This window comes from Glycine soja, chromosome 8 (assembly GCF_004193775.1).
Source record: "Glycine soja cultivar W05 chromosome 8, ASM419377v2, whole genome shotgun sequence".
Lineage (NCBI taxonomy): Eukaryota > Viridiplantae > Streptophyta > Magnoliopsida > Fabales > Fabaceae > Glycine > Glycine soja.
In genome coordinates, this window is record NC_041009.1 from 2,833,924 (window position 1) to 2,850,152 (window position 16,229).

General features: G+C 31.5%; 2 protein-coding genes across 2 annotated transcripts; both read left to right on the forward strand.

Moving 5' to 3' along the window:
• The first annotated feature begins 1,007 nt into the window (after positions 1-1,007).
• LOC114421149 (probable lactoylglutathione lyase, chloroplastic) lies at positions 1,008-7,361 on the forward strand. Its single transcript, XM_028386961.1, has 9 exons — positions 1,008-1,250; positions 1,458-1,659; positions 2,776-2,900; positions 3,078-3,142; positions 3,382-3,594; positions 3,690-3,737; positions 4,761-4,868; positions 5,502-5,642; positions 6,917-7,361. Exons 1-9 carry the CDS (start codon positions 1,124-1,126, stop codon positions 6,956-6,958), a joined length of 1,071 nt encoding a protein of 356 aa, XP_028242762.1. The 5' UTR covers positions 1,008-1,123; the 3' UTR covers positions 6,959-7,361.
• Positions 7,362-8,900: 1,539 nt separating this feature from the next.
• Positions 8,901-12,648, forward strand: LOC114423111 (probable RNA methyltransferase At5g51130). The gene is made up of 9 exons (XM_028389734.1): positions 8,901-9,022; positions 9,130-9,244; positions 9,350-9,397; positions 10,117-10,390; positions 11,207-11,294; positions 11,370-11,435; positions 12,022-12,090; positions 12,197-12,307; positions 12,379-12,648. The coding sequence occupies exons 1-8, from the start codon at positions 8,942-8,944 to the stop codon at positions 12,284-12,286; spliced, it is 831 nt and encodes a 276-aa protein (XP_028245535.1). The 5' UTR covers positions 8,901-8,941; the 3' UTR covers positions 12,287-12,307; positions 12,379-12,648.
• The last annotated feature ends 3,581 nt before the right edge of the window (positions 12,649-16,229 follow it).

The following is a 16,229-nucleotide window of genomic DNA, read 5'->3' on the forward strand; positions in this document are numbered from 1 at the left end:
GCCTTAAAAAAAAAGTGCAAGGATGGACGTTTAAAAAAATATAATCTAGTTTAAATGTGATACTTAAAAAAAAAATATTAATTTTGATTTAAAAAAAAAATTAAAATATATGCTGTCAATTTTTTATTTAATTCTACGGTGTATGCAGGGTGAGGAGAGGAGATCATGTCAGCTTTATTGCTAGTTGATCATTGAGCTCATATATTCAATGCGGTGATATTTGTCTTTTATGATGCATGTAGGGAGACGATAAGAAGGTGATTATGGAGGATGATCGCTGAAAATATATTTATGGTGGGTGTGACTAATTTATAAAATGATACTTAAACTTTCAAGTTTGTAAAGAAATATTAATTTTAGGCTATTCGATAAATTATTCCAGTTAATATTTAACATTTATTATTAACTGAAAAATATATTTGATTGTTTGTTAAATAAATTTTTAAAATAATTTTTAACTTATTTTTAATAGTTTGTAATTTTTTTAAACACTATTTTAAATTTAAAATATTAACTTATATATATATATATATATATATATTATCATTAAAATATTTATTTAATTTTTTTTAATTATTTTGTTTATATATGTTATTTTACATTTTTAGTTATTTCAGCGGTGAAGGTAAAAAAAATTGACGTTAAAATAAAAAAACTATAAAATGACAAAAAAAATAATATTATATTTCATATAAAAATAATAATATAATTTTTTGATAAATACATTAAAAATAAAAATAAAATAAATAAAAAATTAAAAACTGACCTTTTATAAAAATATTACTTTAAATAATATTTTACAAAATTAAAAAATTATTAAAAATATATTTATTAAATAATCAAATAAGTTTTATAATCAATAAAAAAAAATGACTAAAGTTTCTTCCGATGCATATGTATAAACTATTTTTTTGTGAAACATTCCATCCATCTCCGAAGTGATAGGGAAAAGGATAAAACAAGTATCGTAAAAGAGGAATGAATAAACAATAATTCGGCAGAAATGGAATAATGTAAAGTAAAGAAAGCAATTTGAGAAGTTACCTCTGACTCGCTCCTCATTTTACAATTAGCTTAGCATTATTCTCCCCTCTCACTCTGTTCCTTCCTCATCCACAATTCAATGGTATTGGTGAGACTGGTTCCCATGGCTTCTTCTTCAATACGACCCGCTCTCTCAACACCTTCCTCCTTTTCTCTCTTCAGCCCTTCTCGCCGTATCTCTTTCTCCCATCTTCCCTCTCCCTCTGGTAAGTTCCTCACACCCTTAAATTTCACATCTAACTATCGATTCGTCACCACTTTACTAACCTCAAATTCCTCACCTTCGCTAATTCCAATTTTGTTTTCACATATACTATAGTTTTAGCAAAACTAGATTAGACTATTCAATTTTTACATACTTCCCATTGGGTATGCATAATTTGATGAACTAATAAAATTGATTTTGGGTGCAGTGTCTCAATCCAATAGTTTTGGCCTCAAAGCTTCCAGAGTGTTGAGACAATATGGTAACTCCACGAGAATCATGGCATCAGGGGACTTGTCTCATTCAGTTGCGGCTGCTTCACCAGAAAATGTGCTTGAGTGGGTCAAACAGGACAAGAGAAGAATGCTTCATGTTGTATATCGTGTTGGGGACCTGGACAGGACCATAAAGTATGTACTATCATATCCTAATTAAGATTCCTTCACAAGTTAAAATTAACTTATGTAGAGGTTAAAATCAAGTCTTGGAGAAGCTAAGGGTCCGTTTGGGATGGTTGCATGTTTTTGGTTTTTGGGTTTCAAATGCAATTTTCAAAAACAAAATGTGTTTGACAAAAAATGAGGCGGAAACAGTTTTTAAATCATTTTTGAAACACTTTTACACTCATTTTTTAAAATCAAGAAAAAAGATTTTGTGAATTTGATTTTTAGTTTAAAAAAACACATTTCTCACATTTGACAATGAGTCAATGACACTTTTTGCTGTCACCACCCGCTACTACCATTATCACCATGACCACCACCACCACCACCAATATCACTTCCGTCATTATTACCACCATCACCATTGTTGTCACCGCCATAACGGGTTGCTACTAGCATCACTATCACTACGACCACCAACACCGTTATCATCACCACCACTACCATTAGTGCTACTGTCACTACAACCACCACCAATGTCGTCGCAACCACCATCACCACCACCATCGTTGTCGTCCTGACATCACCATCACCACTAACATTGCTACCATCACCACCATCTTGTCACTACTTTTTGCCACTACCAACACTGTTACCACCATCACTCTAGTACCGTTATTGCCACCAAGCCCACTGACATTGTTACTACCACCATTACGAATAACATCGCCACCGCCACCACTAATACCACCTATGTCACCACCAATGGCTGCCACCACCACCAATACCACCTCCACCACCGCTACCGCAACTACCACCTCCACCACTGCCACTATTGTCTACTATTGACATCACCACCATCATTATTGTCGCACCCCGACACAAAAACACTTTGAAACTAATTGTAATACGATATGAAACTTTCAAAATAAGTTTATTTGAAACTAATCATATTTTAAAAACTGGTTAAAATTTTTTTTGAAACTAAAACTAAAAACTAACTGTTATTTTAAAAAAATTCTAAACTCAAAACTAAAACCACCCCAGACCTTGACGAGAGAGCTTTTATTGAATTGATTGAAAACTGCTTATCTATGATATGATCTACTTTGTGGAGTGCATGTTTACACTTGGTGGTTTCAGGTTTTATACAGAGTGCCTAGGAATGAAGCTCCTCAGAAAGAGGGACATACCAGAGGAGAAATATACTAATGCCTTTCTTGGATATGGGCCCGAAGACTCACACTTTGTTATTGAACTGACATACAGTAAGGATCTGACTATTATGTTGACAATGACATTCCTCTAGAAATGTGCAAAATCAAATCTATTTGATGATCTTTCCTAATAATTATAAGACTTTGTCTCTTTATGGAGTAAGTTATGCCTGCTTATGCAAAGAAGGCTTTCAATTAATTTTTGTTTTTCGTTTAATAACATTTCAGATTATGGAGTTGACAAGTATGATATTGGAACTGGATTTGGCCATTTTGGTATTGCTGTTGATGATGTAAGTTTTCCAAACTTTAGTTCCTTTTACTGTCCTTAACATCTTTGCTGTCTCATGTTGGTGGCCTTTATTTGCAATCTCTTGTGACTAGTCATTAGTCAAATTGCGTCTTCTTTATTCTCTTTGGAATCAGGTGTGGAATGGAGGTGCAGTTTTGGTTGTCATTTAGGATTTTTTCTCTATTGGACTTTTGACTAACATATATGCTGGAATTTCTTTGTCCGTATGGTTCTTTATAGGTTGCAAAAGCAGTGGAGCTAATAAGAGCTAAGGGTGGCAAAATAACTAGGGAGCCTGGTCCTGTCAAGGGAGGGCGTTCAGTAATTGCATTTATTGAAGATCCTGATGGTTACAAATTTGAACTTATAGAAAGAGGTCCCACTCCTGAACCCTTGTGCCAAGTAATGCTTCGAGTGGGTGATCTTAATCGTTCAATAGAATTTTACGAGAAGGTAAGGGTCAATGCTATTTTATGTTGGTTCAGACTTTTGTTTTCTTGTTTCCTTTACTTTACATTAAGACATTTATGTTATTGCTTTCCATTTAGGCATTTGGTATGGAGCTGCTTCGTACACGAGACAATCCAGAATACAAGGTATGACGACTTCCCCTTTAATGTAATTTTCTCTGTGAAATAATGCAATTAATATGCCTTGTACATAACAGTTAAGATGGTTTAAATTTAGGTTTATGAGATTGTGAAAATTTTGTTACGTATACTTCATGACACCTATTCTGGAAAAATTAAGCTTGAGGATAACAGAGTTCCTTTCTAATCAATCCTAAATGCATATTTTGTTATTATTGAATAACTACTATTACAGGCTTGATTCTCACAAAATATGCTCCTTTAGCTTCTTGCTATTTGATTGGTAGTGTACAAAAATATATTCAGTTCAGCATTATACTTGTTTTGAATGGAAATTCCAAGTATCTGTTTTACCAAATGCCACTTTCATCCTTTTATTTTACTCTGTCTGAAATCTTCTGAGGGTGCAACAATGAATGTGAGGTAAATATATTAATGTGTTTGGATTAGCTTCATGGTGAGAAATAATAAATTATTTTTTCAGGGTGAAGGTAAAACAGCAAATAGTTGCTTCTGCTTTCATGTATCACCATGATTTTGTGAGATAGAATTGATTCCCGTGTGTTACCCTAACACACTGTATATTTATTATTTAGGTTAACAGCTGGTAACTGGAAAATGACACTGTTTATGATCTACAAAATTTTCCTTTTGGTTCATGAATGTCTACAAAACTGCAGCCTGCAGGCATAAATTGACCAAATAACCAATAGAATAAGTGTCTTACATACAAATTTTTGTCCTGTGCAATATAATTATGAAAATGTACCCTTGTCAAAGTCCTTTCAATTTGTTCACTCATGGATAATAATTCGGTGGAATCTTCTGCAAATGCAACTGCCTTCTGCTCATTTTTTCTGATTTATGCTTGTTTTGACATATTTGTATGATGGATACCTTTAAAAAATTTAGGTTTTCATCTTGCTTTCTTTAATGGCCTCAATTGTTTCCCAACACCTTATTTGATACTTTGGACATGTACTTACCTTCATTTCACCCGTGTTTCTTTGATGACCTTCTTTTGGGCAGTACACCATAGCAATGCTGGGTTATGGTCCAGAAGATAAAAGCACTGTTCTGGAGTTGACTTACAATTATGGAGTCACTGAATACGATAAAGGAAATGCTTATGCTCAGGTAAGCAGAAGTTTCTCTCTTCTTGGATTGTTCTTTTTTATGGAATCTGCTGAAGAGGTTTTCTTTGCTGCAATTGTGATGTCAGATTTTATTCTATATTAACAATAAAAGCTGCATTTTCCAATTAAAATAATTGTTACCCTGTGTTTTCATATCCACAGTTAACTTCATTCCTCCAATTTTTCAGTACAATAATGGCAACGAGGTTTAAACCTATGACCTCATGCTAACTAGCCAAAACTGCCCCAATTGTAGATTTGTAGGGACTTGTTTCATACCTTAAACTTGAAGATAGTTAGTTTCTTTTGTTAATTCCTGCCCCCCCCCCCCCCCCCCCCCCCCGGGTCAGTGTATATATCTATGTTCTCAAGTGACTCATGTTGAATATTCTCAAGTCTCTAGATTCTGGAATGTTCCTGATAGTCAGTACAGCTGTTAGATTCCGTTAGGTAGTTAGGACTCTGGAATCAGTTGAACAACAAATTGTGTAGTATTCGGGGCCTATAAATAGGCTCCAACTCTTGTATTCAACTTTTGAGAAATAACAATAAACTCGCACTCTACTTTGTTTTCTCTGTCTACACTTACCCCTCATTTTCTATCAAATTCATGACTGTAATACCCCATTTACAGATTGCAATAGGCACAGATGATGTGTACAAAACTGCAGAAGCAATTAAACTAGCTGGAGGAAAGATTACTCGGGAACCTGGACCATTACCTGGTATCAACACAAAAATTACTGCATGCTTGGATCCAGATGGCTGGAAGTCGGTATGTCTCTTTGATCTTTATTATTTAAAGTCTCCCTGAAAAGTGAAAACTCTTGCATGATTTTGTCTAATACATCCTTGCATGCAAGAGCTCGATGGGATTGAAGCTTGGATAATGCACAACTCATTTTTCCCTCGTACTGATATTCAACTTATGTATAAAAGAATGAGGATGACAATGATTGAACTCTTGACTGCTTGTTGATAAAGACTCTAACACCATATCAAAAGACATTATCTTAAAAAGATTAAACTATAACTCTAGCATGCCTTCTTGCCCTTCACTCAACATGCCCATTTAACTTTATTTAGAAGAATAAGGGCAATAGAGATGAAAGTTTAAACCACTTGGTCATAAAGGTTTTGATACTGTTAAATATAAAATCATTCGTATATCCTTACCTAGCAATTTAAACTGTTGGGATATCAAAGTTCTTATGATCATGTGGTTTAAAAATCCTTGTTGCCATGTTCTTCTATATAAAAAAATAAATAAATTTCAATACAAGTTAGGGTGGACACCTGCGTTGTTCACATTTCAAGTCAAAGGACTCGTGTGAGGGGGTGGGTTAGATATAAAATCATTCATGTGCCTTTACCCAACAGCTTAAGCTTTAAGTTGTTTTATGTCAAATACCATGTAAGTGAGAAATTATCTCAAAAGCTCATTAATGATTTTATATCTAATGCCTAAAGAAGATCCCAGTTTCTTACTTTAATGTGGATATCTCATTATGATACCATGCAATGATATTTTCAATATCAAGGTAGTAATACTTGGAGATGGTAGAAAATATCACGGTATCAACATTGGTCGTGTGACATAAAACTTTTCCATTTATCTGCTCCTTTGTTGAATTCATTTATTGGATTTTGTGCTGTGACTGTGATTACGTGTTAGCTTAATCAGAATTCACCCAGTATGATCAATGCCACCTAATTTTTACAAGTGATCATTATCATTCTTGTGATGTACTTTCGCATTCAGTGCATAACAAGGAGTGGAAGGTCTGTCTTCTGTTTGCTTTGGCATGACACAGAAGAATATATTGATGTTTTTCAGACAAAATGAAGTCTTCAACTCAACTGTTTGAAGTATAAGCGTGCATTTTTCTTTTTTCATTGTGTGTTTATTTCTCAGTTCATCCTTTCATTTTTATGTTTGGAGATCTTGCGTCCCCGTGTTCATTTTATTCTTAGCAATCATCATCGTGTTCATTCATTCTAAGTAATCATCATTTGTGACTAACTAGCTTTCCCACCTCTAATGTGCAGGTTTTTGTAGATAATGTTGATTTTCTAAAGGAGTTGGAATAGAGTATTTAGGTAGGTCATCATAGCCATCTTGTGGGATCGGTATCAAAATCTGGCAAAGATTGGTATTCTTTGAAGAAAAATGTATGCATCAGAGTGTATCACATAGTCAAATCCGATTTTGTAGATAATGTAATAATGACAATAGCACCGACCCCTGTAAGCTGTAGCAAATGTCTTTATAACTAAATACAATGAAGTAAGGTTGAGAAACATATGTCCTTTATCTCTATTTTCTTAGGCCTTCGGGATTTTGGCTGTAGGACAAACTTTGTCGTTGTTCACTCTGGATGTTTCAGAGGCGTATCATGGCACATTACTCTTCTACTTTTTAGAGTAAATTTTGGACACGGGTCTTTGCCAATTGAATTAGACCAGTTAAATAAAATTATTCAATTTAATCTCATGATTTTATTTTTAATTTTATTTTACCTTAGTTGAAACTGTTAAAGTTCATGTTAATTTTAAACAATTGAAGGATAACTTCTTATTCATGGTCGGAAGATAACATTAAAATAATATAAGAGAATAAATAATAAAATAAATTACAGCTTCATATTTTCAAAAGAATAATGATTATTGTAAAATTATTTCAATGAAAATTCAGTGAAAACGTATTCCATGAATTGTTGATAAGATAGTATAAAATTAAATTTCAAAACCATTTTTTAATTAAATAACAAAAGGTGAAATCATATTTAGTGATTTGATTATAAACAATTTGTGTGATTATGGTTCTACATTTTTTATTACAACAATTACAAAATAGATTTTATTTTTATTTTTAAAGATACTAAAACATAATTTATTTTCTCGCGATTTTTAAGTTATCCTAAAATTTTGATCATTTAAGTATTTCTTGATGTCAAAATTTCGTTCAAACACATTGGTTCTGCAACCAAGCAAAAATATTAAAGACAATTTTTTTTTTATGATGATAATGTTCCTGCAATAAAGAAGAAATAACAAAAACATTGTACAAGTCTTAAAGATGTGAGTGAAATACCTAGCTTTAGGTTCGATTTACTTCCAGTAAAATTGAATGCAACAAGTTATATGGTATGCAACTCACCGTGGAGCTTACTGTCAATGGTAGTTAATAAAATAATAATTTTCTTAATTCTTTATACGCACAAAAGAAGGTAGAAAATGATTTGAATGAAAAAAAAAATTTCTCATTATTTTCATTGTGTATATTACTACTTTTTTTTATCATTTTGTTTTTGGTGAAAAAATATAACCCTTCAAAGAAACACATCTTAACGATTTTGGGTAAAAAGTTACGTGAAGAAATATATATCTTAAGTATTTTGGTGAAGAGACACATGAAAAACATATACTTTCATAAAATATACAACCTTTTAATAGTTTCAAAATCTCTCATGTGTTTTAACGAATAAACTCCTAACTTACCACGAAATAAGGTGATAATGTTTGTTACTTTTTTTAAAATAATAATAATAATAATAATAATAATAATAATAATAATAATAATAATAATAATATTTTTAATCAAATTTAAGTTTTTCAATTTACATAAAAGTATTATTATATTATATATTTATTTCTATTCACTTATTTAAATAAATATTATTTAATTTCTATTTATTTAATTAATAAATGTTTTTATTATAATATTTATTTATTTATTCTCTCTAATAATAACATAATCAAACCAATAAAAGACTGATCCAATGAATGAATTTATCTTTTAAAAGAATATGAATTTAATTTTGATGTCATAATAATAAATGTTTTTGGTGAATAATTTATAAGTGTTATTTGAATCTTAACTGTTCCATTTCTAATGTATCTCTGAAATTTAATTCATTTAAAATTTTTATTAGAAAAAAAATGAAGTGTTAAAAGAAAATGTCAAAAAAGAAATATAAAGACAGAAATATTACTAATATTTAATGTTTATTATAAAAGGCTGAACCTTTAAAGTTTAAAACCCCAAATCAAAGTGGAGGGTTTTGTTCTTCAATGGAAAGCCAGAAGCAGAACAGTAAAAAGCGGAAACAAGTTTTCCCATACGGCAACTACAAGAGCTACTATGGCTATCGAGTATTCTTATTTCTCTTCTTATTCTTCCCTTTCACGCGATAGCGTTTTGTTGAGTTTAACGTTTCCCGCATTTGATATTTTGTGAATTTGATTTGATGTTGTTTCAGATTGGTCAAGGCGTGGATGAGGACCCTCGATTGAAGGTGCTGAGGAAGGAATGGTTTGAAGGCAAGGACTGTCTTGATATTGGCTGCAACAATGGGATCATCACCATACAGATTGGTACTATTCTTCTCCCTTTTTCGTTCACCTAATAATGTTACTTATCTAAATATGAAATTTGGATCGTGCTGACCTAGATGTTGTCTCTTTTCGTTCCCCCCACAGCACAGAAGTTTTGCTGTCAGAGAATTCTCGGAGTTGACATTGATTCTGGTAAGATTCTTATCTATTCTAATTTCTAGTGCTGAATGGTATTCTTTAAGTTTAGAATTGAGGTTTGTTCTGTGTATGTTTCCATTTGATGTAGCCTCAAAATGTAACATAGATCTAATATGTTTAATTATTTATGCTTGAAAGTTGAAACAAAACATTGACGTTGTTTTGGCCATTTCTTGTATGAATCATTGAAAACAAGAACAAAGTGAAAATAATGTGTCACTTTCTGTAATTATTAGTGATAGCATTGAATAGAGACAGAAAACATTTCCTTAGGGCCTAAATTCATGAATTCAATCCTTAGAGTGCTTAACAGTCATATTACTTAAGCCAACTAGAGCTATTAATAAAATTTCCCTGTAGTATTATATATGCAGCATGAACAGGTGGCTAATATGCATTATACTTCTTCAGCAAGTAACTTTTAAGATTTAAAAAATCAGCATAGAACGTAACACTCAGTTTCAAAAAATTAAATTTAAGAATTGATTTCATGTTATCTCCAGAAAAAAGAGGGTGTAAAGATGCTCTGAAGATTTTTCCTGGAGACCTCGTGGATATTATTAGGAACTTAGTGAAGTTGTTTACAGTTATGTTAATATCATTCATAATTTAGCAACAGGTAGTAGTAGTATAAGTATAAACTCAACTTTTGAACTTCCCAATTGGGTAGTATCAATAAAAAAAAAACTGATTTTTTCTGCTCAATGTGCTAGATCGAGTTGAGGATGCATATTGGAATCTCAGAAAAACTGTTAGGTTGAAATCTACAGGGAATAAACCTGTGAAAGCCTCCAAACTTCAGGACAAGGACCATGCTGATGATTCAGAGAACAGTGTTACTACTTTGTTGAATGTTAAAACGGAGGAGATTTCAAAGGAACATTCTTCTTCAGAGCAAATTGATCTTCTTAAAATAGTTTCGTTTAAACGAGAAAATTTTGTTCAGACTCAACACCCACCAGGAAAGCAGTATGATACAATTCTTTGGTAAGTTACTGTTTTTGTTGTTTTTCCCCCGTTTCACTTCATAAAACATTCTTTGGGATAACTTTTTAAGGGGTGAGAGGTAGAAATTTGTCATGCCTTATGCCCTATAGGAAAAGTTCTGTTCAAAATTGTTTGGTTTTTATTTGTGTTTTTTTAAACCTTTCTTGTCCTTTTTTAGTTTGTCTGCCACAGGATAGTTGCTATCTATTAAAAATGATCTAGGCTTAACTCAAACTCAAAAGTTAGCTCAAGAGAAAAAGTTTTTTCAAGTCTTAGTCAGAAGGACTGAAGGTGTGCTTTGGCTATATACCTATAATTGTAGTGAGACATCTTAACACCACCCCTCACATGCATGACTGGACATTTAGAGTGAATTATTCACTATTGGGTGGATTGCCCAATATCAAGACTAGAGATACATATGCTGTGGTACTATATTAAAAATTGATTGGGCATAACTCAGCCCAAAAGCTAGATCATTGGAGTGTTGCTGAAGTCTTATAATAAGTACTTTGTGGCCATATTCCTAATCTATGTGTGACATCGTAGCACTATCCTAATGGATTATCTCCATATTGTACCATTTGTTTTTAATGACAGGTGTTTATTGAAGTTGTATTTTTAATCACAATTGCACTTGCCTTTTTATTAACCAAGCATTTGCATTTTCAATTATTAAGCTGCAGGAAGAAAGAAATTCTAAAGTTTGGTTTGACTTATCCCTTCTGCTATAACAATATTAATTGAATATGTTTATTTTAAATTGTCTTCAATGTGCTGCTTATGTTAAAATTGAAGTTATCTTTTGCCTTGCAGTTTGAGTGTATCAAAGTGGATACATCTAAATTGGGGGGATGATGGCTTAATTACTTTATTTGCAGAGGTTTGGAAACTGCTCCGTCCAGTAAGTATTATCTCCTTTCATCATCCTATTGTTTTTCTTTCTCTTTAGTAAAAACATATTCTTTCTTCTGAGCAGGGTGGCATTTTTGTGCTGGAACCTCAGCCATGGAAGTCATATGAAAGCAATCGTAATGTCTCAGAGGTAATAATTAGCCCACCTTCATTTCTGTGTTTATCGTATTTATCATGGGGTACTAGGAAGTATAAACCTTTACATACATACTATGGTTAGTTTACGAAGTTTACTCTATGGTTAGTGTTATCTTGGACCCTTTCATCTTGTAAAATATCTACATGGTCTGGAATCATTTTCTGAAATCTTGATCAATGTTGTTTAAGGATTTGCTTATGAAAAATGAAGATCTTGGGGCTTGATTGGTTTGAGAAAATATTTTGTTTATACTTTGTTTCTTATTATTCTTATTGTTTCCTATATAAACCATTGAAAATATAAAACAACCTGGAAAGAAAGTGACATTTTTGTAATTAAAAGAGAAAGCAAGAAATGGAAATAGAAAATATTTTCTCAAAATAAACCAGCCCTTAGGTTCAATGGATGGATATCATTGTTTTTTTCTTCTGTAACTAATTTTATCTTAATTGAACAACTAATGCATCATCATTTTGCTGATATTTTAACTAGTTATGCTTTTAAATTTCTTTATTCCTAACTAGATTTTGCTAAAAATATGGGGCTATCGAATCATTTCTGTTTTCCCATTATGCAGACCACTGCTGCCAACTACCGTAATATTATGATTCGACCAGAACAGTTTCAGGAAATATTACTAGATAAGGTTAGTATTGAATATTTCTTTTGGAATACTACCTTCCCTTTTCAAAGTTTGTATATTTATTATGATTTTATTTAGATTCCAATGGCTGATATTTAAATCTTCGCAGATTGGATTTCGAACAGTTGAAGATATCACTTCAGGTTTGACAGATAGCAAGACTGGTTTCAACAGGCCAATTCTGGTTTTTTGCAAATGATCCGTGCATGCAAATAGTCAGGTGCATGTAATTTAATGTATTTTGAGATCAACGTTGGTTCTTTATTGACAGAAATGTTGCATGCAATGCAGCCAATGTTCACGATGAGGACTTAATATGCGCGAGGCATTCTTGGTGAATAGCAGCAGTAAAGCAAATTCTGAATTGAGGGGTTTGAATGTAAAGAATGAAAATACATACCATGTCTTTTTGTTTGTTGCTAGCAGTCTCAATTAGATCCGCACACAAAAGAGGTAGATGTAGTAATGAACATGTTTTGCTAGAGTTTACAACTTGCAGATACCACAACTTGAGAATTTTATTTACAAAAAGAAATGAAATTTATAGTCCATTTGGTTTGAGTGAGCGGGAGCAATTATGTTTAATCTGGTCCCATGTTATATTTTGCCACCTTATACTATAATATTTGAGATGGAGAGGATAGATTTTAGGGTAGGATAGAAACTAGAAGAAACAGGTTTGATTAACAGTTGAGTTGTGACCATGCTTCAGGTAAAAAAAAAAAAAAACGTTTTTGATATGCAAGGTAGTAATAATAATTAAAAGAAAATTCCCCTGCCTGGACGGCTGGACCCTGCGGTTTTTATTCGGCTTCGTGAAAGTAAATGTTGATGATGGCTTTTATGGGCTTTTAAAAGTTCGTAAACACCAATTTCAGTTTTTTTTTTAAAATCATTTGACCTAATTTGTTTTTTTTGGATTATAAATGTGTGATGATAATTAATGTAACTACTATTTTATTAGATTAGATAGAATGGTTAAAGTATTTTATGTTTATAATTTTGAGCAATAAATGGATTTATTTTTTTAGAGATCAAAGTGTTTCTAACATTTTATTTTCTCTCAGAAAAAAAAAAGATTTTCTTTTTCAATTACCTATTTAGGTATTTACTCGAAAAATGAATAATGATACATTTGTACATACACACGTGCACGTGCGTCGCAGAGAAGGAAGATCATGGCTTATGGTGCCTATGGATTTTCAATAGGACCCTCAAATAATAACGTTCACTTTAACTTTTAATATCTATATTTTTTTAATTTTTGAAAATTTCATTTTTTAAAATTTGATTTCTTACTATTTTAATTATGCAATTGAAAAAGTGGATAGAAGAAACATGCAATTAAATCTCTTTTTTATTACAACACTTTTTATACATGCAATTAAAACCTAATAACAAAAGATCTGGAAATAATATATTTGCAAAACCACAAAAGTCAAATATAGTAGAAGAACAGTGTGAAAAAAGAGAATAATAAAACAAAAAAAAGAAAGGATGAGGCTTTACTCAGATTTCTATAACCAGGGTCCAAGTGAATTATGGTCATAATTGCCTTATTACTTTTACTTTCTACGTTTTCTTCATTTGACCTGACTTGATAACGCTCGTCATTATGGCACTTCAAGACGAGTGCACTAATTCCTCCTATATCAACACAACACCTTTGTGTTTTCTCCTCACTAATTAAGCACATCAACAATGGAAAGCACAAAAAACTCAAAGGTGCTGCACACCTTTTCTTATGATCAACAAGGGCAATACACTTCTCCCTACCTCTCCTTCACCATGATCCATTCCAACAACTTTGAGTGTAATGTGCTAAAGAATAATTCTAATTCCTTTTCACCAGCAGAGGCCTCATTTGATGTCCCTTCTATTCCTAAGGAACATTCTTTTGAGATGTCAGAATCAGACTCTTGCAGTGAGGAAGTTGGTGACGCAACTGATGATGAAGAAGTCATGAGTTTGGATGAGTTGCTGAATGATGGAAAAGCAAAGAAGAAAATTGAGCAGTTGGCTGCACTGGTTGGAGTTCACACTACGGAGCCAGCAATTGTGCTGACTGTAGTAGTGAGAATTCTCAAACACTTGAACCACTACTATAGTACTACTTAAATGAGGCAAAGGAATTTTAGTTTTTCTCCCATCATGGGCTTAATGCTTTTTTTTCTTTTCTTTTCTTGTTCATATATAATATGCGACTTGTGTATTTTCTATGTTCCATCTACGAAATATTAGTTTGAGAATCTCTCTTCAGATCGTTTTTACTTTATTTAATTCGTTTCTTCCAAAACTTAGTTAAAACTTAAAATCCTTCATCCTTGATGTGACACTGACTTTCCATTTTTTTTTAATGGAAAAACTGATTTGATTATGTCAAAAGCTGGGATATGATTGGGAGTTCAGAAGAGAAAAAAATGAAAATGAGATATTTTTTAAGGGACAGGAATGCAATATTTTTAAACAAAAAATTAAAAAATTAATAGTATAATAATAATGTATCCTTGTTTAAAAATTAAATACATTTCCTTCCTAATATATTTGGTTCTTAAATTATTAGGGATCTCTGCTAAATGATATTTAAATGTAAGAAAATCATAATAAGTAGTCCTTCGAAGTATGAAAAATTCATAGAGTATTAGTCCTTGAATGATTGTAAAATATACCAACTATGGAACTAAACCGATAAATATTCAATACTTGAGAGAAACTATTGATAAAATTTATTATTTTATGAATTAAACAGGAGAAAGAGTAATATTTTATGGGCTAAATAATTTATTATTTAAAAATTAGACTGATACCACGAAATGGAGAAATAAAAGGTAAGCTTGATTTGCCTAGTTTCTTCCCCTTTGCTAAACATAAGTTTTGTTTGTTTAAAAACATTTTCAAATAGGAAGCTCAAAATTGGAAGGAAAAAAAAGTGGTTTCTAGCATTTTCTTTTCTACATTCTCTCTTTTATTTTTACTTTTAATCTTTTTTAATGGGTGAGGATGTGTGACGACTGACGGACGACTCATGATGGTTCAAGTTGATTGTGGATGGAAGCTTGTTATTAGTAGAAAGGCTACTTCAAGCAAGGACTTGTGATGGAGTTGATGAAGCAGGGACACACAGATGAAACATGAAAGTCATTTTTAAAATATTATTCTTTCTCCTAAGAGAATTAATCATCATCCACAGTATTTAAACCCTAAACCTTCAGGACTCCTTGTATGTGAGAGGAAAAAAATTAAAAAAGTAAACTAATAAAAAAATACTTAAATATATTTTTTCCATATTTATAATATATTTCCTTTTCAATTTATTACTTTTTTTATTTTTATTTTAGTACCTAATATTTTTAAAACTTTTATTTTTATTTTTATTTTAGTACCTAACATTTTTAAAACTTTTATTTTTAACATTTGTGATCATCTTATATTTTATTAAGTGATAACATAATAAATAAAATCACATCATTCTCACATAATATTTAAATCTTTTTCATATCATTAATCACTACAAGAAAACACAACTTTAGTTGTAACTAAAAGTGGACTTTGAAAAATTGTGAAGTCTTTTATTGTTGTTATAGTCTCACAAGCCAGCCCTAATTTATTTTTTATTTTCATTTGTGGAGATCATGATATAATTTCTGATGCCTATAATGTTTAATTTATATGATGCTCCATAATATTTAAGCATTTTTCATAACATTAATCACTACAAGAAAACACAGCTTTTAGCAAAAGCCGACTTTGAAAATTTGTGAAATCTTTTATTGTTGTTAGAGTCGCACAAGCCAACCCTAATTTATTTATTTATTATTTTCTTTTGTGGAGATCATGATATAATTTCTTATGCGTATAATGTTTAATTTATATGATGCTCCAGTAGTTTGATGCTTATGATATTCAAGTAGGATTTTCCAAAAAAAGAAATGATAATAAAATAAATTAGTGACTTTTCCGACTCTAACAACAATAATATAAAATAAAGCACTTTGTTAGAGTCGGCTTTTAGCTGACAGTGAATACATGTTTTTCTATTGGTGATTAAATATGACGTGAGTGATGACGTAGCATCCATCCACCAACTCAAACGAATTATTTACGAGGGTTACTAAAAAAGCGAGAAACCTGCCAAAGACATA

Excerpts from the sequence above, each read along its gene's own strand:
- LOC114421149 (XM_028386961.1), top strand. The coding sequence starts at position 1,124 with ATGGTATTGGTGAGACTGGTTCCCATGGCTTCTTCTTCAATACGACCC. Across the intron at positions 3,595-3,689 it reads CAATAGAATTTTACGAGAAG|GCATTTGGTATGGAGCTGCT; the intron begins GTAAGGGTCAAT and ends CTTTCCATTTAG. Across the intron at positions 3,738-4,760 it reads GAGACAATCCAGAATACAAG|TACACCATAGCAATGCTGGG; the intron begins GTATGACGACTT and ends TCTTTTGGGCAG.
- LOC114423111 (XM_028389734.1), top strand. The coding sequence starts at position 8,942 with ATGGAAAGCCAGAAGCAGAACAGTAAAAAGCGGAAACAAGTTTTCCCA. Across the intron at positions 9,245-9,349 it reads GATCATCACCATACAGATTG|CACAGAAGTTTTGCTGTCAG; the intron begins GTACTATTCTTC and ends TTCCCCCCACAG. Across the intron at positions 10,391-11,206 it reads CAGTATGATACAATTCTTTG|TTTGAGTGTATCAAAGTGGA; the intron begins GTAAGTTACTGT and ends TTTGCCTTGCAG.